Source organism: Enhydra lutris, unplaced genomic scaffold (genome assembly GCF_002288905.1).
Source record: "Enhydra lutris kenyoni isolate GAN:26980312 unplaced genomic scaffold, ASM228890v2 scaffoldscaffold52, whole genome shotgun sequence".
NCBI classification, from domain to species: domain Eukaryota; kingdom Metazoa; phylum Chordata; class Mammalia; order Carnivora; family Mustelidae; genus Enhydra; species Enhydra lutris.
Genome location: NW_019154136.1, coordinates 677,697 through 703,184, shown reverse-complemented (window position 1 = coordinate 703,184; position 25,488 = coordinate 677,697). Strand labels below are relative to the sequence as shown.

General features: G+C 41.8%; 1 protein-coding gene across 1 annotated transcript in view; it reads left to right on the top strand.

Annotated features, from left to right (window-relative positions):
* LOC111157117 (RALBP1 associated Eps domain containing 2) overlaps positions 1–25,488 on the top strand; it is a 220,828-nt gene that overhangs the window by 37,307 nt on the left and 158,033 nt on the right. Inside the window, exon 2 of the mRNA XM_022518356.1 lies at positions 21,240–21,363. Coding sequence (XP_022374064.1) covers positions 21,240–21,363 — 124 coding nt within the window. The remainder of the gene's footprint in view (positions 1–21,239; positions 21,364–25,488) is intronic.

Below are 25,488 nucleotides of genomic sequence, written 5' to 3'. Positions count from 1 at the left end.
TTCCACTTTCTGAACCCAAGAGGAGGTGTTTAGGGGATGTTTTGGTAAAAAATTATTACCATTAAGTTTTATCTTTATTTTTCTCCTGGACAACAGAAGGACCTTTAACTACACTTATCCCTTCTCTCAACTTAATGTTATTTGTGTGTGTGTGTGTGTGTATGTAGTGTGTGTGTATATACATACATATGTGTATTTTATACATATATGTATATATATTTATATACTAGAAACACAAAGTAGATCACAAACTTAAATATAAAACATAAAACAGTAAATTAAAAAAATAGAAAGACTTTAGGACCTAGGACTAGGCAAAGACTTTTTAGACTTGACACCAAAGGTATGATAGATTAGATTCCTTCAGAATTAACAATTTTTACTCTGAGAAAGACTTTTAAGAGACAAGCTACAGAGTGGAGAAAATACTTGCACATCACATATCTGACAAAAGACTATAATATATAAAGAACTGTCCAGACTCAACAGTAAGGAAACAGTCCAGTTAGAAAATGGGCAGGGGCGCCTGGGTGGCTCAGTGGGTTAAAGCCTCTGCCTTTGGCTCAGGTCATGATCCCAGGGTCCTGGGATCGAGCCCTGCGTCAGGCTTTCTGCTCGGCAGGGAGCCTGCTTCCCCCTCCCTCTCTCTCTGCCTGCCTCTCTGCCTACTTGTGATCTCTGTCTGTCAAATAAATAAATAAAATCTTTAAAAAAAATTAAAAAAAAAAAACCTTCTTAAAAAAAAAGAAAATGGGCAAAAGACATGAAGAGATATTTCTGTGAAAAGGATATATAGATAGATGACAAATGAGCACATGAAAAGATGTTCAACATCATTATCCATTAGGGAAATGCAAATTAAAGCCACAGTGAGAGATTACTACATACCTAGCAGAATGGCTAAAATAAAAAATAGTGACCTCACCAAGTGCTGATGAGGCCGCTGAGAAATGAGATCATTCATATCTTGCTGAGGAGAAGGTACAGTGATGTAGCCCCTCTGGAAAACAGTTTGGCAGTTTTTTTAAAAACACTAAATATACCATAAGACCCGGCATTTGCATTCCTGGGCATTTATCCCAGAGAAAAAAAGATTTATCTTTACCCAAAAACCTGTGCGCAAATGTTTATAGCAGCTTGATTCTTAATAGCCCTTAACTGGAAATGACACAGATGTCCTTCAGTGGGGAAATGGTTAAACATACTGGTACATCCATTCCATGGAATAGTACTCAGCAGTAAAAGAGAATGAACTATGGATATAACAACCTGGATGGATCTCTAGAGAATTCTGGTGGGTGAAAAAAAGCCAATCCCAAATTGTCACATACCATGTAGTTCTATTTATATAATGTTTTTTAAAGGACAAAGTTATAGAAATGGAGAACAGATTAGTGGTTCTCAGGGCTTCAGGGTCACCGGCAGGAGTAAAATGATTGGCTATAAAAGGACAGCATGAGACATTGTTGTGGTGAAGGAAATTTTCTGTTCTCTCTCTTGCCTGTATCAATGTCAACATGCTGGTTGTGTTCTTGTACTGTAGTTTTACAAGATATTATTCAGGGGAAATTGGGTAAAGGATTCACAGAATCCTTGCCCTGTCATTGCTTAGAACTGCATGTGAATCTACAATTATCTCAAAATAGTTTAATTTTTAAAAAAGCAATTAAGAAGGAAAAATACAGCAGAATCTACAAAGAGCAGACTCAGAAGAATCAGAAATAATAAATAATGTAGCACTTTTATATCTGGTGGTGTTCCAGGGTTCTGGCCCAGTTTTGTTCTGAAATGGGTCCATGTGAGTCCCTGTATGTAGGTGTATGATTGACTTTTTCCTCAAGTGCTTCTAATTTAGGAAGCTATTTTCTGCATGCCCTTTGTGTGCCTTTTGTCTCTGGTTCTCTGCTAGACACATACTAGTTTATTCATTTCAGTTTCAAGGTCATTTCCAAGCACAGTTAACTTTTATGATCTCATTTTTTGCAGTGTGTTCTTACCTAAGGGCCAGAGTATCTGGACACTAGACTTGTTTTTCCCGAGTGATTTTTTTTTCTTTGTCTATGTGATAGAGATTTCTATTTGTTCGCTGATATTCATTCCCTTCTCCTTTGTAGTAGAAACTCTAGTTTTGAGTTGGGCGCATGACCGTTCAGCTTAAAGTCTGCATTTGCTCAGATTTCAGTAGCTAAGTGCAGCAGTGTGAACAAGTATGAACCTTCTATTTTGATTAAGCCATAAATTAAATGGAACTATCCATTTGCTTTAACAAACACTTAGTGATTAGATAAAATCAAATACTTTATATAAAAGCTATATGTTATGGGTTAAACTGTGTCACCGCAAAAAGATACCTTGAAATCCTAACCCCCAGTACCTTGAAATGTGGCCTTATTTGGAAGTAGGTCTTTGTAGATGTAAGCAAGTTAAGATGAGGTCATGCTGGAGTAGGGTAGGCTCCTAATCCGCATAACGAGAATGCCATGTGCAGATGAAGACTGAGGTGATGTATTTACAAGCCAAGAAACTCTTGGGGCTACCAGGTGTTCGGAGAGAGGTATGGAACAGAATTTCCCTTAGAGCTCTCAGAAGGCACCAACCCAGGGCGCCTGGGTGGCTCAGTCAGTTAAGCGGCTGCCTTCATGGTCCCAGGGTCCTGGGATCGAGCCCCATGTTGAGCTCCCTGCTCAGGCTGGAGCCTGCTTCTCTCTCTGTCCCTCAACCCCACCCCACCCCACTCATGCTCGCTTAAGAGCTCTCTATCTGAAACAAATACATTTTTTTTTAAAAAAAGGTACCAACCCTGTTGATACCTTGATTTTGGACTTCCAGCCTCCCAAAATGTGAGATGATGAATTTCTGTTGTTTTAAGCTGTCCAGCTTGTGGTACTTGGTCACAGCAGCCCTAGGGAAACCAGTACACTGTGTTTCAGAACTTCCTAGAGTGTTTTTAAAAATGGGTTGGGCATGCAGAGGCTTCTTAATCTGAGTCCTGAGGCATTTGGACTGAGTATGCTTTCTTTTTCCTGGAAAATCTCACTGTACCAAACATAGACAATCTTCATTGCTCCAAAGCCCTTCCAACTTCCTTACGTTTTTATTGCTAATTTGATGTGCTTGAATGCCAGCCAAAGAATAAGGTAAATGGTAGATGCAAGAACTGGGTGGTTTCCATGGAGACTTCTCACAGGAGCCTTTCCTGTCTCAGTTCAACAGTTGTCAGGGAAACATCGAGTTTCAATTTGTGGGGTCTGCTAATTTAAGTGGCTCTTGCCAATTTAAGAGGACATGGTTAAACCTTTTCAAGATCCTAATAAATTTGGAGCAGAGCTCTTTTAGATTCTCTTGAAGTTGTAGTAAGTTTTTCTGTAATTGAGAGGTATTAACTAGTCTTCTGCTTGAAATGATTAAACTCCCTATTTGTTCATATGCAGAAAATGCTGATTGTGAGCTGTGGGGGAGGAAAGCTGAGGTTTGTAGGAAGAAAGGCCCATAGGCAGAGAGCTGGGGTCCAATGCCGCATGACTTCCGTTCATGATCTCCAGTATGAGAGATCCAAGAGGCCTGTCCTGTATGTAACTGTTTACAGGCTGTGGAGTTGGCAGTCTCAGTACTGTATGTTTATTGCTTTTAGTTAGCTGTTGCGGGTTCAGTGGCTGATGGTGGTGGCAGTTTAATGGAAATGGTGGCGAGAGCACAGATTCTGGATATACACGGCTGTAATAAATGGGAATCCCTAGGGTTGTCGCTATTGTGACAGCTTCCTCATTGTGCTGTTTATCAAACAGTCAGCTATGGTAGATTGCAGAATTCCCCTAATACGGTGCATCTTTTTTTTTTTTTAAGATTTTATTTATTTTAGAGAGAGGGAGTGTGAGCTGGGGGAGGAACAGAAGGGGAGGGAAAAGAGGGGGAAAGAATCTCAAGCAGACTCCATGCTGAGTGTGGTGCCCAACGTGGGGCTCGATCTCACGACCCTGAGATCATGACTGAAGCCAAAATCAAGTCAGACACCTGACCGACTGAGCCACCCAGTCAGTCCTGCTTCTGTTTCTTCTGCTGCTGCTGCTTTTTTAAATTTTTAAATCAAGATGTGAAGTCTGTGTCTCCATCCTTAGAGTATTGTCTCATCTCGTAACTTGCTTTAATCATAGACTATAGTAGAGGTGACCTTGTGCAAGTTTTGAGTCTTGGTCTGAAGAAACATTTCACCTTCAGCTCTTGCTGCTTTGGGAGCTCTGCCACCAAGTGAAAAAGCCGAGGCTCACCTGCTGGAGGATGAGAGGCTGTGTGGGGGGAAATGGGGGTCCCCAGTCACCCCGTAGCTGACTGTGGAAGCTTAAGTGAGCCCCACCTGACATCGGCAGAGTCTGGTCCACATCAGTAAAATTGCGTAGCTGAGCTTAGCCCAAATTGCTAACCCTCACATTATGCACTAAATACATGTTTTAATGACTAAAGTTTTGGGTGGTTGGTTATGCAGCAACAGATAATTGATAGAGCCGCGTTTGGATGCTCTGGGCCAATTAAGGCTACTTTTGACCTGTTCTCGATAACACCCAGGAGAGTAACACCATCATGTTACTAACAGGAATTACCTGTGGGTAATTTAAGCAGAAAAGGAGTTTATTGGGTAGCTCAGTCTTTTGCTAAGAAAACTGGGAAAAGGCTTGAGAAGTGCACAAGGGGCAGCACTGCTAGAACTGCAGCTGTATCACGCCACAGATTTGGTTTGGTGAAGATGCTAGTACTGTGGCTACTGAATACTGGACGCCTCTTGGTACACCTCTCTTCGCCTGCACCGGACCTCAGGTATGGGGCTCGGCACCTCCGTGGCCCCGGGAAACTGATGTCGCTGCTGTTTTCAGAAAACAGTGATCTACTGTTTTTGCTGCTTTGCCCAGTCGTTAGTGATTCAGGTGGCCTGTGGCGTATCTGACCAAGCTGAGGGCCTGTGCCCATGCCCTGATTGAGCCAAAATTAGGAAACGGGGTATCTGACATTTTTAACTTACTTAGCTGAAGGCAGGTAGAAAATTTCATAAACATGGGCAAGGTGTTGTGATGCTGGGCAGCCAAAAGAAAAATCACAAAATGTTCATTAGTTTCTGTTTTGTACTGTGGTTAACTCAGTTTTAGCACACTTATGAAACCGTCTTTGAGGTTCATTCCTTAGTTGTATGGAGAGAAAGTAGTCTGAGCCTGTACCCTTTACACCTGCTCCTTTTCCCACAGATACGTGCCCATGGCCATTTGGAAGTCCAAAAAATAAGTGGGCCCTAATAAGCATGTATCTCTGGTTGCCAAGATACAAACAGTATGTGTCTTTCAGTTGGTAGGCCCAAAGAGACTCCATTCACTGCCACAATGCCCCACCTAAGAGAGTGAATGAATGAATGGTGTCTTAGTGAACATAAGGGGTTGCCTATTTGTGCAGTGAATTTGGTTCGTATGAATTGCTGGGTGGCAAGATCTTTAAATTCAGGTCATTTCTCATTTTCCAGAATTTCTGTGATAACCATTCTGAATCCTGAAGTGCCCATCTGCAAAATCATTTATGTAGGATTAGTTTAAATATTAGAAATAATACATAGAAAAGCATAATGCTTGGCGAGTGTATAGTAGGTGCTTGAGAAATGTTGATCCTTTTTTCAAACTTGGATACACATACCCCAATCAGATCACATCTTATCTCAGGCTGCTATAACAAAATACCCTAAACTGAGTGGCTTATAAACAACAGAAATTTATTTTGGACATTTCTAAAGGCTGGAAGTCCAAGGTCAGGGTGACAGCGTGGTCAGGGTCTGGCGAGGGCCCTCTTTTGGGTTGCAGACAGCCGGGTTCTTGCTGTGTCTTGACATGGCAGAAAGAGGGAAGCTGACTGTCTTGTGACTTTATAAGGGTACATATTCCATTCATGGGGTCTCTACCTTCATGTTCTCATCTAATCCTAATCAACTCCCAAAGGCTCCATCTCTTAATACCATCACATTGAGGGGTAGGGTTTTCACATATGAATTGGGAGGGGGCACACACATTGAGTCCATAACAGATTATAAACTCTTGGAGGGTAGGGACTATTCTTTCTCTGTCAAATATGTCTAAGTTGTCAAATATCTAGGCATGGCTTGTGAGAATAGGTTGTTCTTGGGGTAGATTGTCTTGGGAGAGATCAGGACCTAGACCTCAGGTTGTCCACTATGTGTATTGGGGGGAGTGCCAGTTTAGGGGGGATGGGTGGATTGTCTCAGATCAGACAATGCAAAGTCTATCCCGATGGAATAGTGTCTACAGGTGATTCAAGGTAGAACATAGGAGATCCACCTGGATCCTAGGGATGTCTCTCCTGGCAAGCGTAACTCAGTAACAGGAGACCTAAGAGCAGGGAAAGTTTGGGGATTTGGGTACCAGGGAAGTATCAGTGTGTACCTGGGGGTGAGGTGCAGGACAGGGACAGACAGTTGAGAGCAGGGCCAGGCCTTAAATGGTGGGTGTCTGTTAAGCTAGAGTGGGGGAAAGGATGGATGTTTATTGATGGGGCAGAGAAAGGGAATTTGGTCCTGGAAAGAGGTTAGTCTCCTTAATATATAACATGCCCATTAGGTCGCAGTAGGACTAATAGCAGAGTGGACTTGGAGCTGGGTTCTGGCTAGTTGGGCTGAAGAATTCATTTGCATTTGCTGTGACGACGTTGGGGGACTTAATGTGCCGGGCCCTGCTGTGGGGAGAACAGTCATGAACAGTTTCGGTGTCCTGTAGTATAGATAGTCTGCTTTGAGGAGGCCAGCTTTCTTGCCAGGAGGCTGCCAGAACAACAGGGAGGGGGGAGGAGCATTTGTTATTTTAACAGTTGAAAGAGTCTTCACTAAGAATTTGACAAAGAAACCCAATTAATGAAGTCAGATTGCTTACCCCATCAAAAAGTGCTGGAGGGTTCTGATCTGTCTGGGTTTAAGTTGGAGAGTGAGAACTCTAATGTGATCTGAGACCCAACTTCCATTCGTTTATCCCCTCCCAAAGCATTTCAAGGACTTGTATATGATGCATGGGAGCTCCACTGCGGTGAGGTGCCTTCTCATTCTCTGTTTCTCTCACTATAAGGCACTGGTTTGAAACGTATGTATGTGTGTATGAGTGAGTGCATGTGGAATGTGTTTATGAGTGAGTGCATGTGTGTCTGTGCATGCACAACCTTGTATAACATAAAAGATACATAGAAGGGACTGAAATGAACAAACTTACAGAAATACCAAATAACCCCAAACTGTAATTCTATTTTTGAAAAGCACTAAAAATGTCAATAAACAAATTGCCTGAAAAGTGAGTCCTTTGTCATGTGTGGTCACCTGAGATTTTCCTGTCTCCAGCTGTACAAAATTCTGTGATGTGGCAGAGCCTGGAAACCAGGGCCAGCATCCTAAAATGAATCTGAGTCACCGTTGCCTTTTAATTCAGTTCTCATGTCAAGACTGTGTGTGTGCATGTGTGTTCCTTCATCTCATTGATTCCTGGCATTTGAATCAGTATCTGGCACACGGTCAGCCCTCAGTAAATGTTCTTACTGTTGATTCTGTTGTTCTTTTCCCCTATACTGTTCTACATCACATTGACTGTCTTCCTGGGATCGGCAGGATGCTTCCTTTGTTCCTGGGTGGTTCACTCTCATTGCATTCTTCCCCTCAGCTCACTTGGAAGTGTTAGATCCCAGGTTGTCCCCAGGCAGGCACGTGTGCAGCCATTTGGACAGGTTGAAAAGCTGTGGCGTTGGCTTTCCAAAGAAGACCTGGTTTATAAAAGTCATAATAAATCATTGTCATCAAATGTCATCACTACCTGTAATCTTTTCTCATTCCAAATGACAGTTTAGGTGCATGACAAAATCTGTAGAATCACTCTGTCCCCCTGATAAATGCCAGTCCACTGTGCAAACACCAAAGCAGCTAACCTGAGTGTAGAATTTCTTTGAATTCTCGTCTTTGGGAACCGTATTAGTTTTACGTTCAACTCCTTAACATATTTCTTTGTCTCAATTCAAAAGTGATCTCCCTCCTGCAAAAACAAACAAAAATAAAAACTGAGTAAATTCAAAGTTCTGGGGGGATATGTTGCATTTCTCTTGGACTTTGTTTGCTTGGAGTCAGATAATTACAAAAGGACTTAGCTGAACTCACCAGCTATCCTGGCTGGAATCAGGTGGTGTCTTTGATCCTTTAAATCTGAAAAAGGTTTTTTGAATACGTTGATGTAGTCACATAAAGCCCAATTCAATGGTGCAAAACAGCATTCATAGGGGTTCAGAGTTAAAACACAGTAGAGCATATTTAAGGTCGTCCATAAGCCTTCTTAGTGGGAAATCAATGGGATGGGTGCTGTGGAGAATGCAAGGATGATTTTAAAAAGTCTGGACTTGCCCTCAAGAGACTTGTGGCCTGGTAGGGGGATGTATCAGGTATCCTGAGAATCATAATACAAAGTAGAAGTGGTAAGTGGCAGAGGGAGAGGTTCAAACTATAGTTTAGAATTCATTTTTATAGAATTTATGGATCTAGAAAAAGCCTGCATCCAATCTAGTCAGAGTGCTTTGTTCCATTAGATGAGACTTGAGACCAAGGGAGGTCAGGTGCCTTCCCCTTGGTCACCCAGTCTGGCAGAGCTACCTTTGACAAAGATAACTCATTTTTATAAAGTGAGGTGCTGCCTTGATCTGTGTTGGCAACTTCGAGGAAAGAGCACTGTGTTTGCGTGTTAAGTCTGGGCTGGGTGAGTGAGGATCGTTGCAGCTTTGCCCAGCTAGGCACTTTGTTTTGAAATTGCACCTAGAGCAAGTGGGAGGAGAATGGTTTTTGGGTATGTCTGTAATATTTTCTGCTGGCGTGGGGTTTGGCTTTGTCTCTTACAACTTTCTTGAATTCATTTTAATTAGATAATACATGTATAAGATTCAGAATTCAAAAGGTATAATATGAAATACAGCAAACTCTTCCCTACCCCTGTGCCTTGGCCAACCTGTTCCCTTCCCTCCCTCCTTCCCCTTCCCTTCCCCGGAGGGCAGCTGGCAGCCAAGTTTGTTAGCTTCAACTTCCAGAGATAGCGTATGGATATATAAGTAAATGTGTCTACAGTCAACTCCCTTAAAAACATAACCTCCTCTCCCTATATTGTGCACCTTACTTTTTCTGTTTCAGCAGTTTAACCTGATGACCTTTCCGTGTCATTCATGATACCAGGAGCTTCCTCATTCTTGTGTAGGTGGTGGCTTTTGTTTCTTGTGGCAGACAGCTGAATCCACTCTAGATAAAGTCGAGCCAGAGAGGGATTAGGATTTTGGGTAACTGGTGGAATTGTTTGGAAGCTGGAGAAGAGGCCAGCATCTAATTTTCCGAGCCCTGCATAGCCCTAGTGGTAAGTGGAAGCCACCTGTGCTGCTGCTTGCACTGCACAGCGGAGAGCAGGGCTTGCCTGCGCTGCAAGGGCTTCCATTGTCACCCTGAGCCAGGGAAGTGGCTTTGCAGCTATTGCAGCTTCCCGCCTGCAAAAGTAGATGCTCTGAGCAAGCTTCTCTTCCCTTATATTTCTCACTTTCAGAGTGAAGTCATGTGTACATATGTTTGATCAGTGGCCGTGGTCACATGTTTGCAGTTTAGCTACAAAGAAGCCTAGGAATTTGATTCTCAGCTTTCAAGTTGGGAGGCTAGACTTGTAATACGAGAAATTTCTCCAAATAGAGAAAAGCTTTCAAAAGACGATGGATTATCACAGATATGACACGTGTCTGCTAGAGCTGCCTAGAATTCTGTTGTGTGGATAAATCACAGTTGATTAAACTAATATTTTAGCTGAGGGACCTCTACGTGTTTTCCAATCTGTATCTTAGATAATATGTATTGAATGACCTTGTACCTATGTCATTTTACTTGTGTAAAATGGAATATAAATTCATAGAAGTAGAATTCCTAGATCAAAGAGTTGATTATAATTCTTAGGGATATTGCCAAATGGTCTCTGGATGTTATACCAATCTGTGTCTCCACTAGCCGTGTACAAGCTCCTGATTTTTTGCCGAGAGTCTTTTCCCTGTTCAGATTTCGTCGGAGCCAGAGTGGCAGGCTGGGTCTTCCCCACTAATGGGGTAAATTTTGGGCCTTAGGCCAAGAATCCTGGCACACCAGGTCTGGGTTGTAACCTCTGCCAGGACAGTCTGTTTTTAGCATCTGGGCTGGATTCAGCCTATAATTTTATTATAGATTCTCTAGCCTTAAATTAAATGGCACCTTGGGGCATCTGAAAGATAATGTAGCTTCCAAAATGGATTTGCAACTTGGGAGGAGCTTACATGTTGAGAGGACTTGGATCACTATGTTTTCGCAAATGCGTAAGGACATTTTCAAAGGTGGTTATGAAGATTTATAATACCTTTTCCCCTTTAAAAATAAAAAGCAAATAAGTGAAATAAGCCAGACAGAGACAAATGCTACATGGCATCACTTCAGTGTGGAATCTTGGGAGGGGAAAAAAAAAGTCAAATTCATGGAAACAGAATAGAATGGTGGTTGTCAGGGGCTGGGGTGGGTAAGAGGTGGAGGAAAGGGGGAGAGGATGGTTAAAGGGTACAGATTTTCACTATAAGTTGTATAAGGTCTGAGGATCTAATGTGAAACATGGTGACTATAGTTTGTAACACTGTATGGTATAACTGAAATAAGCTAAGAGTTAAGTGTTCTAACACACACAAAATAGCTGAGGTGACGAATGTATTAATTAACTCTGGGGACAATCCTTTCATAATGTGTATGTATATAGAATAATCACAATATACATTTCATATGACAATTTTTCTTGTCAGTTACACCTTAAAGCTGGGAAAAAAGGACAGAATCTTATTTTTAGGATGTTAGATTATTGCATAAATTTTGCTTCTTACTGAAATCTGGCATCCAGTTGCCCCAGTTGAAAATATGCAGTAGTATAGGAAGCCCTTGTTCAGAAGCTTTTGAAAATTTTAGACAAATTTATATAAATGGGTAGAAAATGGGGAGTAAATACATGTGTGTGATTTTTAAAAAAGATTTTATTTTATTTGAGAGGGAGAGAGAGAGCTTGAGTGAGCACATGAGCAGGGGGAAGGTTAGAGGAGAGGAAGAAGCACGAGCAGGGAGCCCAACTATGTGGAGGCTCAGTCCCAGGGCCTGGAGATCGTGACTTGAGTCTCAGGCAGATGCTTAACTGACTGAACCCTGTGTTCTCCCCTAATGGAAGTGTTTGCTCTTTAAGCTGGCATTTACTGAGTATAGCTGATTATTTCAAGAAAATACCCTTTCTGCGTGGCTATTGAGAGTATCTTCAAGGATATAAAGTATAGCTCAGGGAGGCAGTGTGATGTTGTGCAGGGGTTGGTAACCCTTTGTGTAAAGGGCCTGGCAGTAAATATTTTAAAGCTTTGAAGGCCAAGAGGCAGAATTGAGGACATTATATAACAAGAGATGAAACAACTTTCCACAAGCTTTTTATTGACAAAATTCAAAATACAACAATCCAGTCCTTTTTTTTTTTTTGGTAATATAGGTCTGCTAGTAAGAAACATGGGATTCTTGTTTTTCGGATAACTTTTTACCTAATGGGATTCAAAGCTAGCGTTCCCCGATCATCAAATTGATTGCAAATGTTCATTTGTGAAAACCGTTCTCAGCTCACAGGCCATACAAAACCAGGCAATGATCCAGATTTGGCCCGTGAACATTATTAGTTTTCCAACCCCTGTTGTAATGGGAAGACCATGAGCTTTGGACGCATGATTGTGTAGGTTTGAGTACTGGCTCTGAACTTGCGACTTTGAACATCTCACTTAACTAAGTTGTGGTGTTTATTTGTGCATGAACTGGAGGTAATCACATACCACGTGGAATAAATATCTTCCCCATCTTTGTTGTGATTTTGAATTAGGATTCCAGTTCTACAGATGTTGATGTAATTTAGCTAGCCTTACTTGGAATTAGTATTTAACAGATTGAAGAGGCAGTTTGTCAGGGGATAGAATGGTCTCAAAGTACTATGTGAAAACATGTTTTTGCAGTGGAGAGATCTGGCTGTCACCACCTTTACCAAATGGCCAAGCTTAGCAACCAATGGTGAGGTGTTCTGACATAATGTGCCCCTCACTGATATGTACCTCTTACTATATCACAGGATCACCTGTGTGGTGTTGCTGCCAGAAATGTTTGACGTGAGTGTTACCATAAGGAAACAGACAAATCTAAAATATGGAACATTCTTCAGGACATTGTACACTCTTGAAAGGATTCAGTGTCATGAATAACCAAGTGAGATGGTGCTAGATTAGGGGAAGATTAAGGGGAGTCAAGATACAAATGTAATGCATAAGCATTAATTAAATCTTGGATATGAAAGAGTTCTGTAGGCCATTTATAGGACAATTGAGGGAATGTGAGTAGGGACCATATGTTGTATGATGATATTAATGTTGATTTCCTGAGGTGTGACGATGGTGGGGTGGTGGGATGGTGGAGGAGGATATCTCTGTTTTGGGGAGATGATAAGGGTGGGGGAGAGAGGGAGTGAGAGAGTGAGAGAATGAGAGAGAGAAAAGAGCAAGTTGTTTTGTTCAGTGCTGCTCACTTTGTAGCATGGCCTGAACACAATGCTTTTAATGGGGAGGTACCTAATACATTTTAAAGTGTTAAGTACGTCTAAGTATTAGTGGACTTTTCTGTCTGAAATTATGCCTAAGCACTGAATGTCTGTCTTCTCTTCAACAGTGTGCTGGTTTGGCTTAGGCATGTACTGTGGTACTTCATGTTGAGTATTTGGATATGGAGGTTCATATTTTCTTGGGCAGCTCACCCAGGTACCTCTGGGCTGAAAATCCCTCTGGATTTTTAGAATGTGTAAATGAATAGGAAAGGAAAACTCAGGTTGGTTGACCCAATGCTTCAGCTGGTACGACTTGGCAGCATGTCCTTCAAATATTCCTCTATATTTCTGTTGCTGAGGGTGCCTGCCTGGGGGCTAACATCCCCTGGGGGTATGCCAGGTAGAAGCAGGCTTGGAGGAAGACGCCTGCCATGTGTGTCTCCAGAGCACCAAGCTGCTGGAACATCACTGAGATCTTCTGGGCTCTGAGGCAGAGGGCAAAATAAAGCATGATGAGGCCTTTCCTTGTGCTTTGATCCTAAGCAGTCCTTCCCAGTTGAGCAGGCATGGAACAGACAAGTTAATCTCTTATATTCCTGCAGGAACTCTTATGGCTATATGGTGTGAGAGGACTAAAGCCAATTTAGCAGCCACTTGGAGAAGTAATTATAAGATGAGAGAAAGAAGAACGATTCTGTTACTACAGGCTGTGAAAATGAATTAATTCAGCAAACATTAATTGAGAAACTGAAAAATAGCAAGCATTGTAAAATATGAGTCCTGGGGTACACATGATAAAGATATACTCTTGCCTTGGGCTGGGCACGTGGGGGGGATAGGGGAAGGAGTTGGGGTATAGTGGAGACAGTGACCAAAATACAGACTTGGCAATATTACAAGGCTAGTGATGTGACAGAAAGCTAGCGAGGAGGGTTATTGGAATGCAGAAAACATGCCATATGGAGTTAAGGTTGCAAACATAAGGTTGGTCTTGAGGTGATCTGGAAAATGAGTCTTGCGGGTAATGAAGTGGGGAGACCTCCAGCTTCCAGACAGGGGATATACCACGTGCCCATAGGCTTGAATGACTCTTATGTGTTGAGACTGGTTGGCATCTGGAGTGGCTGAAGCTTTAGATGCTTGGCGGAGAGGAGACAGGCATGGGGTTGTTGGAAAGGTAGTTTAGGCCAGATGGGAGGGCCTCAAAAGCCATGCTCAGGAGTCTGGGTTTTACAGGAAGGGGAACGAGGAGCGAGGAGCGCTGAAAGTCCCTTTGAATTGGAGGTGATCTTGTTTCAGTAAGATCTCATGGAGGGAGTGTGGAGGATGGTGTGGTGAAAGTGCACGAGTCTAGGGGCAGGGCTTGAAGTAGTTGATGTGTGAGTTAGGAATAGGAACTTGGCAGCTGCAGCAGAGAAAGAATAGAAAATAAGGGTCTACTGGTGCTCTTGCAGAATTCTTTCAACCCCTCCTAACACAACTTTTTATGATTTTAAATCTTTCTAAGGAAGTCTTTAAAAAAATACTTGAAGAAGAGAAGCTTATTCCGACCTTTGAACGTTCTGAAAATTTATTACATTTTAGCTGGGAAAGAAAGTATTATTTCAGGCAAACTGGAACATATGTGGACTGATTACTCAGCACAGCCACTTAATCTTTCAGAATTAGGTAGGAGGGAAGCTATTTTAGTGGCCTTCAGTCTTCTTCCAGAACTTTGTCCAGGTTCCTCCCAAATGGTTGGTGAATTTTTCTGATTTGTATTCAGCACCCCCACAGTTCAGTGTACATCTGTAAGCTGTAAGGAAGTTGATTTCATCCATTCCTTTTTTTCCCCATCTCTGACCTTCCACCTGAGAAAACAAATACGAGTCCATAGGTTCTTGTTCTGTGTCAGAATTTGCACAATGTGTAATCTGAGATGGGTCCAGCTGAGAGTGTTATAGTTTTGGAGTTTAAAAAAGAGGAATGGAATCTTTGTATTTTTTCTTTATTTTGAGCAATGCTTGGCAACTTGGACTGTTTGAAGGAGCAGTTACGTAAAATATCTCCTGCTAATTGAGTATTTGGGGAGAAAGCACCACCTTATTGTCTTCAGTTCGTGTTAAAATATTTCTACCCACAATTTAGAGCTTTTCCATGGAGAATTTAATTTAGCCTTAGAACATTCTGAACCTTGAGAAACAAAGCTTAGAAAATTAACCTCTTTTTTGAGTTGAGACATTTTGGTCTTACAAGGGTCCATATGTAAGTTCCAAAGGCTTATAATTACTTTGTCTTCCTTATGGCTTGAATATTTTGGAAAGTTCTTGGGATATTTCTTGGAGGGTTAGTGTACCAAAAAGCAAGAAAAGTGACCTATGGGCTTACCTTACCTATGTGTGTATGTTCCATGTTTGCTACAAAGCAGTGACCCTAGTGGTGTGTGGGACCGAGGGACACTTCCCAAGGTAAATGAAGCAGTTTACTAATGTCAGATTTGAGTGTTGGTCTCAAAGTACCATGTGGAAGTTTATAGCAATTTCATTTACCTTTAGTTAAGAGCTTTTCAGTTCTGTGTATTACTTACAGCAGTGGAATAAATGAAGGTTAACTTGATACTGAATTAACACTGAAATGGTTAAATTATTTGCATGTCAAGTATTATATTTTTTTAGGGATGATTTTGCAACACAACTATATTGATGCTGGAACCACATTGATGATGTTGGTGCTTTTTTCCCATGTGTGGGCAAGCCTGTACCTGAAGATGTATGACTTCTATATTCCCAGTAAGGGATGTATTATACAACTCAGTGACTTTTTGTTTGTGAGCGTGGGTTCATTGACTTGATTGAGAATTTTTTTCAATCCTGTGCATTACATCCTGGATGCCTATCCTTGTGCTGGGAGGTGAATGGAAGTTACCGCTTGCCCTTGGAGAGAAGACACCTTAATGGGAGGCAGAGAGAAACACATCATTGTAATATGGGATAAGTGCTGAAATAGACGTGAAAAAGCTTGAATGTGGAGAATGTCAAACATACACATACACATAAGTACAGACAGAGTAGGAGAATGAATGAACCCTCATGAACCCATCACTCAAACAGTTCTCATCTCAGGGGCATGCTTGTTGTAGCCGTACGCTCCGCTCTACTTACTCCCCTCCACCCTTTTGTTTGGAAGCAAATCCAAGATAATATATCATAGGGTGGGCATTTATAGATATTTGAAGAGTCAGAGAGTACACAGGGAAAATAAACTATACCTGGGGAGTTGGGAAGGAAGGAGCTACGGAGAAGTAGCATTCAAGAATGGAGGGAGTAAGTTCCAGTTTCAGGTGAAAGAGTTGGGACCCAAAGATTACTGAATATCCCTTCGCATTGTATTAGGTTCATTTAGTACACTAGTTCATTTTTTTTCTTCACAATAGTCCTATGAGGGAGGCACTATCTCTGTTTTACGAATGAGGACATTAGGTTTCAGGCAGATTAAAATACATTTGCCTGAGGTTATAAAACTAATTAGTTTTCCGCGTTGCAAACCAGCCTTGACTTAAAGGCTATTTAGTTTCCCATCTTCTGCACCATGTGCATAGATACAGAGAAGTGAAAGTACAAGATGTGTCTGTGAAAGTGGGAGATGTGGAGTGCAGCTACAGGATGTGTGTGTGTGTGCGCGCGCGCGCGCGTGTGTGTTCATGTGTCTGTGTGTTTGTCCGTGTTTAGGGATGAAACTAGAGAAGCTGCTCTGAGCCAGGTTGTGAAGGGAGTTTAATGCCATACTAAAGAGATAGAATATTGTCCTGAGGTTGGTGGAGTTCCAGGCTGAGAAGTCTTTTTTTTTTTTTAAGATTTTATTTATTTATTTGACAGAGAGAGATCACAAGTAGGCAGAGAGGCAGGCAGAGAGAGGAAGGGAAGCAGGCTCCCCGCTGAGCAGAGAGTCTGATGTGGGGCTTGATCCCAGAACCCCGGGATCATGACCTGAGCTGAAGGCAGAGGCTTTAACCCACTGAGCCGCCCAGGTGCCCCCAGGCTGAGAGTCTTAAAGCATGAGAGCAGTATTGTCAACTTCTCAAAAGGCAGAATATGCATGATATATGGAGACGGACTGGAACTGGAAGATGAGCTCAGGTGAGTACGGGTCAGAAAGATTATTTATTCAACCAGTATTTATGAAGTATAGACAATATGGCAGAGAACGATGAACAACAAGCACATCTCCCTATTTCATGGAGATTAATAGAGAATTAGTCACATGCAAATGGCCTGTTGTAATGTGATTTATAATAAGAAATATTTATTTGGTCTTCAACCCAGTTCCTAAAGCACAGAACCCCTAAAATCCTTGGAATTTCCTGTGATCAGAGCAGTAACTGTGTCTTTTGTTACGTTAATAAGGTGACTTGGGGTAAGCCCTCAGCTAACCTGAGATGCTGGCTGGTTGCCAAGGGAACCAACCTTGTGATTTGGAGATTTGGAACTTCGGATACCCTCCCTTCACAAACCTCCAGGCAGGGAGGGCGCTGGAGGTTGAACCAGTCACCTATAGTCAGTGATTTAATCAATCATGCTTATGTAATGATGCACCCATTAAAAACCCCAAAGGACAGCTTTCAGAGAGCTTCTGGGTCAGTGAGCTCCAGGTATCTGGGGAGAGTGGAGTGGTGCTCCAAAAGGCTATAGAAACTCTGCACACTCCCCATACCTTGACCTATTAATTTCTTTCATTTGGCTGTGTCTGGGTTATATCCTTTTTATAATAAACTTAATCCACTGAGTAAAATGTTTCTTTGAGTTCTGTGAGCTGTTGTAGCAAATTAACCAAACCTGAGGAGGGGTCATGGGAACTTCTGATTTATAGCCAATTGGTAACAAGCTGGGGTTGTGACTGATGTCTGAAAGGGTGTGTGTGTGGGGTGGGGGGACCCAGGGGGCAGAGGACCAAGCCCTTAATCATTCAAGAAAACCTCCTATATCTTGGGAAGAACAGTGAGTCTGCAGTGTTTGAACCACGACCTGCTCCCCACCTGCCCTCCACCAGTTCCATATGAGGAAAGCTCAGTTCCTGATGGACCCAGCCAAGAGTCTGATGTTGTCTCTACATAATCCTGTCAGAGCAGAGTTGAACGGCAGGCCACCCAGATGTTGTGTTGAACAACAGGACACCCAGATGTTGTCTGGAGAATTACTTGGTGCTGTGTGGGATACCTCCCCCTTCACATTCTGGGATTGGTTTCAGGACCATAATACCTAGGATCCTATGAAAAGGTGATAAACTTTCTAGTTCTCAGAAAAATGCAAAGTAAAACTGCAGTGAGATACTACCACTGTCCATTAGAACGGTGAAAACGAAAAAGCCCAAGAATACCAGTGTTGGCAAGGACGGAAAGCAAACTGAATTCCCAAACACCGTCGGTGGCCATATCTACTAACACTAAACATATACATATCTGGTTAGCCAGCAGTTGGCACTGTTAGATAAAAACCTAATGAGAAATGTATTTCAGGTCAATGTATTCTGCTCTGCATGTCTTGACAAGACATGAGCAAGAATATTATAGCTGCACGATTCAGAATAGACCCAAAGTGGAAACCATCCAAATGTCCAGTGGCAGAAGGATAGATAATTTGTGATATAGCCACACAAATATTTGAATAACAACTAAAATGACTGAACGTTACTTCACTCAACAACTTGAAAGAATGTCAGAAACAACATTGAACAAAGAAGCCAGACATGTGGGTATATAGTCTTTGACTATATAAAGTTCAGAAAAAGGCAAGACTAATCTATGATATTAGAAGTTAGGAAAATGGCATATGGGTAGCGATTGAAAGGAGCTACACAGCGGGGGCTTCTAGAAGGCTTGTAATGTTTTATTTCTTGATCCTGGCCGCTTGTTACATAGTTGTGTTCCATTTGTGAAAACTTATGTCCCTATACGGCATACACTTGGGATTTGTATGCTTTTCTGTATCTATATTATGCTTTTCCATATGAATATTATATTTCTTCTAGAAACAAATTCTGATAATTAGTATTGATGTTTACTAGTTCACTTGAGGAAAACTCACTATTATCTGAAAGTCACAGTTGGGTTCTTCATCTCTCTGTGTATTAGTGCCTGCTTGTTTTGTTGTGAGAACATCACCAACTAATGAAATAAAGTTAGAAAAAAGTTAAAGAAATCTGTTCCTGTATGGTTAAGCATGTGAATTCTATTTAGAAAATTTGTTAACGATAGCAAGGTGAGGTACTAGGAAGGGTTAAGGCCATGACAGAGGGGAAGATAGCCTTGGTTTGGGACATGGGTCAGTGGTTGACTGGGTACGGTTACCACTGACAATAAGTTTCTGATTTAGGATACAGAACATTTGACATCAGCAAGATCAATTAGCAGGTGCCAGGATACATGGGGAGGGGCTTAGTTATGTTATTTTCTAAGATGGGGCTGGGTATCTGCATTAGGGTTTTGGAAAAGCGCCTGAAGCTCTGAGAGGGATTTGGTGATCATTTGGATGGTAATTGAGGCACTGCATTTATTGAATAGATGCTATTGTCAGCACTGCTAATTAGCTCTCATGAGGTAATTACCATTATCTCTCCTTACACTTACGGGGAGACTGAGGCACAAGAGTTAAGTAGTGTGCCTTAGGTTATGCAAACAGTTAATTAGTGCCCAGGCCAGGATTCACAACCAAGTCTTTTACTCCAAGGGCTGTTCTCTTTGCTATAACATCGTACTGCTTCTCCAGTCAAGAATGAATCTGGGGAGGATTGAGACTTTTGGAACAGCAGTCTGAGAAACTCAGCAGACCCTCTTCAATGAAACAACCCTTTAAGTGGTAATAAAAAAATACGAAAAATAATTAAAGTCATTGGAAATTGACGTGAGGATGTAGAGCAGATGGAGAAGCATTCAAGAACACCTCCTAAATCTTAGTCTGCAGTATTTGAACCACGACCTGCTCCCCACTTGTCCTCCACCAGTTCCATATGAGAAAAGCTCCGTTCCTGATGGATGCAACCAAGAAGACAGGACTCGCTGTTCCCCAACCCCAGCTGTAGTTTAGGGCTAGGAGTTAGACCACCTGCTATGAAAAATACTGTAAGTATCAGAAGGAAAGGAGGGAGGGAAGGGGAGACAGAGAGAGAGAGGGAGAGAGGGAGAGGAGGGAGGGAGGGAGAGGAAAGGTGAGAGAGAGAGAGAGAGAGAGAGAGACACTAATCTATACATTCAAGAAGCCCAGCCCTGTCCTCCCCACTCCTGTGGCTGCCAGGCTATTTGTGTCTCTGTGAAGCAGGCTGGGGACGCCTGCAACCACAGTGAGGCCTGCAGTTGGGGTGGGGACTTGGGTGTACGGTCTGTTAAATAACACAAAACTTGGTGTTCTTCCTGAGATTCAGCAACTTTCCTTGAATATATGCTCCCTGGATTGCTACAAGCCTTTGGTTAATTTCCAGAGTTCTGTCCATTTGTGTAGTGGGTTTTCTCATTGCTTTGATGGAGGAGAGAATTTTTGGAGGCCTCTTTTTGCTGACATCCCAGTTGCATTTTTGTAGGATTTTTTCTTAAGATTAATTAGTGGCTCTTTATAGTTTGGAAATCTAAAAGCCCATCCATAAGGATCAACTAAAAAAAGAAACCACGGTGTATCTTTATAGCAGAGTATTGTGTAGTTGTTAAAAGAAAGATGTAATTTTAACTGTGCTTATAGAGAAGATTTTTCTTCAAGGAATAATGCTAAATGAACACAAGTTGCAAAATAGTATGTGGTATTCTATTTGTGTAAAGTATTGAATAAACAAGAGGAAAAACACAGGTGTGTGCTATATATATGTGTGTGTGTAGAACATTTCTAAAGGAATACAAAAAAAGAATATAATGTTTTCCTCTGGGCCATAGGAAGTGGAGGCTGCTTTTTAGATCTTCACACCACTTACTATTATTTGAACTTTTGAGTATTACTTTGAAATAACTTTAAAAAGTCATTGAATATTTGTTAGTTTTAAACTACCAATAGGATATGTGTTAGTTTAGGTCTGCAAATTAAAGATTGCAAGATCTTAAAGACATTTGTGTTCATAGTCTACCCCCCTCCCTTTTGCTTCTCTGAAGTGAGCACTTGTGATGTAGTTTCAATGCTTAGGAAATCCTGTTGCCTGAAAACTTTAAAAATAATTAATTCACTTTTAGTTTTGATCAGCTGGGGTAATCCACAAGTAGCGGTAATGACTAACCTGTTCCCTTTTCACTCCAGCGATCTTCTAGACTTTGTACATTAGTATCCACGCCCCCTGAACAAGTCACTGTCTTTTTGTAAGAACAGTAATAGCCATACTCTGTCACCTTTATTTTTATCTTTGAAAGAGGAGGAATAATCACTCAGTCCTGAAACATCATGAGTAGGTATAATTTAATTATCTGAATTGAAAATCTTCCTGTCAACTGGAGGAAAAAAAACCCAACCAGTGTGTACACATAGGTTCTCCAGGGAGTTTTTGGTTAGCTACACTATGAAATCCTTCAGATTTCATAATATATCTTGTCTCATTTTCCTGTTATGAAATGAGGTTTACAGCCTGGCTTTTCTTGTCTCTTTTCAGATCACAGAACTGTGTGGTGCAAAGCGAGTTGGTTATTTTGGTCCAACACAGTTTTACATCGCCTTAAAACTGATTGCGGCGGCACAGTCTGGCCTCCCTGTACGGATAGAGAGTATTACATGTGGTAAGTGTCTCCCATTTATACATTTTATTGTCCATGACCAGTGTCTTTTTTTTTTTTTTTAAAGATTTTATTTATTTTTTTGACAGAGAGAAATCACAAGTAGGCAGAGAGGCAAGAGAGAGAGAGAGGAGGAAGCAGGCTCTCTGCAGAGCAGAGAGTCCGATGTGGGGCTCGATCCCAGGACCCTGAGATCATGACCCGAGCTGAAGGCAGAGGCTTAACCCACTGAGCCACCCAGGCGCCCCTGACCAGTGTCTTTTTTATGAGAACCGTTTTTAGTGGGCTTAAGGCCTGTTCTGTAAGCATTTGTGGAATTTCTCCTTGCTTCTTCCCACTGTTGTAAAATAAAGAAAACTTAGCAGGTATCTTACTTTTTCTTTTTCTTTTTTTTCTTTATGAAATGGGAAAAAAATTCAGAGAATGACCTGAGATTCATGCCTTTTTAAATTTTTTTTTAATTTTAGATTTTTTTTAGTGTTTTGTTTGTTTGTTTTTTTAGATTCATGCCTTTTAATGGACTTGAAGTTAAAACAGATTTTATTCTTTAGCAGGAGATCAGGACAGGAATGCTAGAGCCTGTGGCAAAATAATAACATTTAGCTTTATTTTCCTCTTGAGGAATATATAATGCCATTTGGAGTTCTGTTAGGGACAAGGAGACAAATACATGGGAGAGTTTGAGTGGAACCTACTTCTACTTCCTCTCCTGTCCCTGCGAGGCATATCATACATGATCGTCCTTCAGTCTCCCCCAATACCTGAAGCACTCTTCTAATGATCAGTAAGTATTATGGAGCTACCAAAATTTTGGCATAATGAACTTCGCTTCTCAAAGTTTTGATTTAATGTTTTCTTATCTTGCTATCCCTGTCCCCAACCGGGTGACTGAACACTGCACAACTTAAACAAAAAGCAAAGCCCCAAACTTAGCATCATTTATACTGCCTCAATATTGGGCTTACAGTTCTTTATGAAGAAGGTAGATTATTCCTGGGCCGTGCTGAGGTCCTCTGTCCATTTACTCTGATCTAAGTTACTCTCATAAATTCACACAGCCATGCAGGAGCTTCTTCCTTTTCCTCATTTTGAGATTAAAACCACGCAGCTGTCCATGCCTGTCCTGTAAAGTCCTTGGTAAACCTCAGAGTGGGTTCAGGAAACTTGTAGGACAACTCTTGAATAGCTGAGAAGAGTCTGATAGCTGGACTATGGGAAATAAAGTACTTTTGCACTAACCATCAGGAAGCCACAATCATCCTGCTAATCTTTATTAAAGGCTTAGTGTCTGCCAGAAACCATCTCATTTAGTCCTCCTGACAGCCTACTGCATTAGGTGTTTGTGTTCGCTTGCATTGCCTAGGATGAAGTGTGAAACAAATTCCACTGAAATCCCAGTGCCCTAACAAAATGCAGGTTCTCTTCCTGCTTTGCAGTGGGTCACAGTGACCCTCTAGGGCAGCTGCCCTCCACGTGGTGGCTTCATGATCCCAGCTACCTTCTCTTGCAGCACTCCCCCCTCCCCCGGCAAGCACCTGTTCCTATAATTGCAGCAACAGAGAAATTGTTTCTCACCCTAGCAGTTAAATACTTGGTCCTGGATATGACTCTCCTTACTCCTGCTCACGGGCCAGAACTTGTCACATGGATCCACTGAACTACACCACTCACTGAGGGTGGTGTAATTCTCTCTTGTGCCTGCAAGGAGAAGACTGGCTGTGGATAAACACTGGAAGTCTCTCCCTCCATCTGTCTGTACCCACTAGACCAGGCCACCTTCAGCCACTCACTCGGATATCACAGTGGTTTTGTCATCGATTTCCTGGCCTCCTCTCTTCTCTCTTCCAGTCTCTTTTCCCATGTGGCAGTAGGAATGATCTTTTCATCCGTCTCCTCGAAATCCTCCCCTGGTTGGCTCGTTGTACATCAGACTAGAATCAAAGTCATTACACTCATCTTTAAGGCCCTAAAGTAACCTAGTCTCTTCTTCTCCATCCTTATCTTAAACTTGCCCCCTCCTCTTGTGTTCACAGTCTGTAGCTGGACCTCACTGGCCTAGCCATTTCTGGTGCAGGAAAGACCATGTCATCTCAAGGTCTTCGGTTCCCCGCAGTCTATTTCCCCCCATCTTTTTCCAGTGGCTGGCTCTTCCTGCTCATCCTTCAGGATTTGTGGACTGCCCCACCATTCTGTGTAAAGTAGGTTTTGTCGAATTAATTCATTAATGAAGGAACCAGCATAGAGTAAAGCTGGTTCAAGAAAGTGTAGGAGAGTCAGAAATATTTGTAGTCATGGAAGGAAAGAATGATGGAGTAAGATTGCTAAATTACATATAAAATTGGTGAATACCCTGTAGAGCAGTAAAACTATAACTTGGTTATTATACTCTTTTCTAAGATGAAATTCACTTGCATTGCTATTAGACAAGATTAGTTAGCTACCAGTTTTCTACCAGTGAAGTTATAGAATGTGTAATGAAGAGTGAATAGTAAGTCAAAGCAAAAATTCAGATCCCTAGGGAGTTAGGTAATCCTTAGATGGGTTAATCCTGTTAAGATAATGCTTCTGGGTGGCAGTCCCCTCCCTACTTTACTCTCTGCCCCTATCTGCTCCTTTATAGCACTTTTATCAGTTTGTAAATACTCCTTTACAAGTTTGACTAATTTCTGTCTTCCTCACTAGTCTGCAAGCTTACCTGAAGGGAGGGAGGAGATCTGTGCTATGGAGCACTGTGGACACTCGGGGTGTGTTTGTTGAGTGAGTGAAGAGATGAGTGCTTCTTCGTGGGGCCTGAGTCTTAATTATCTGTCACTTTTTAAGCTCAAACAGTTGGATTTCAGATTCATCCAGAACTCCTAAGGGGCTTCTAAAGAAGTCTTTCTAAGGCTGTGGTTCCCAGCCTCGTTTGCACTTGAGAATCTGCTGGAGAGCAGGTGCTAGGGGCCACCTCCAGAAATTCTCATTTAATTAGCCTGGGCTGCAGTCTGAACATAAGGATTTTTAAGAGCGTCCCAGGTGATTCTTATTTGGAGCCAGGGTTGAGACCACGTTCTAATGAAAGCTGAGTGGAGCATTTTCAAGAGCTTTGCTTAAACTATGAGTATATATTCTGTGATAGCAGGGCGTAACTGGGGTGAGGCCAGAGGCACCCAGAGTACATAACTTTAAGGTGGAACTCATTCTTAGGACTGTACAAGTGCTGATTCTCCATTTACATAATCAGGTCCCTGAGAGTAACCATCTCTTTAAATGTTGGCACTAAGTCTCTCTCTAGCCTCACCCTATTTGGCTTGTTAAACGGATGGTATAAACCTTACAATGATATAGGAGGACAGAAGGAAGGGGTGAAATTGAGGGCCAGTGGAGAATTCCTGATGAGGAAAGTACATGGTGGATATTTGCCTCGGGAGCTGTTGTCCCTTCCTTTGTGAAGACTGGTCCTAACAGGGTGTGAGGACTGAGGGAGATAGGTAGGGCTGAGGTGGGCTCCTTTGGCAGTCTGATACTTCTTGGAATAATGTTTTAAGTGTATACAAAGACCTAGGAGTCGAAAGAAAACCAGTTATTTTGAAATTAAAACTAAAGCTTTTTAAAAAGTGTTACATGGCAATATACATACTTCATTAATGCATGAAATAAGAGACCGAACAGTGACCTAAGTAACTAGCATACTTTCAGAGCAGTGAGGGGCATAAACAGTACTTCAAGATGTCTACGACAAGTGTAGTGTGATATATAAATAGCTGATCCCGCTGGTGACAGAGTTACAGGTGCTGCTAATGATACTACAGCGTTTCGTGGCCTACGTTCATGATCGAAGGAAATGCTAACTTGCAGCTAGGCTAGGGAGAATAAAGACACAATGTTTTTTCTTCACTGAGATGACTGGCCCCATGATTTCTTTCCACAGTCCCTCTGGGAGTCTCTGAATCCTAATAATGCAGTAACGTGGTTCACATAGCCTCTGGGGCTGGGCTCACCAAACTGGTTATTGATCTAGCGGCAGGCTGGCGCAGTCTGTAGTGAAAGGAGAAAGAATTAGGACAAAAGAGTAAGTTATTTACAAAATGAAATACATTCAATTCTAAGGTTTTTTTTTTAAAAAATTAAATGCCCTTTTATGAAATT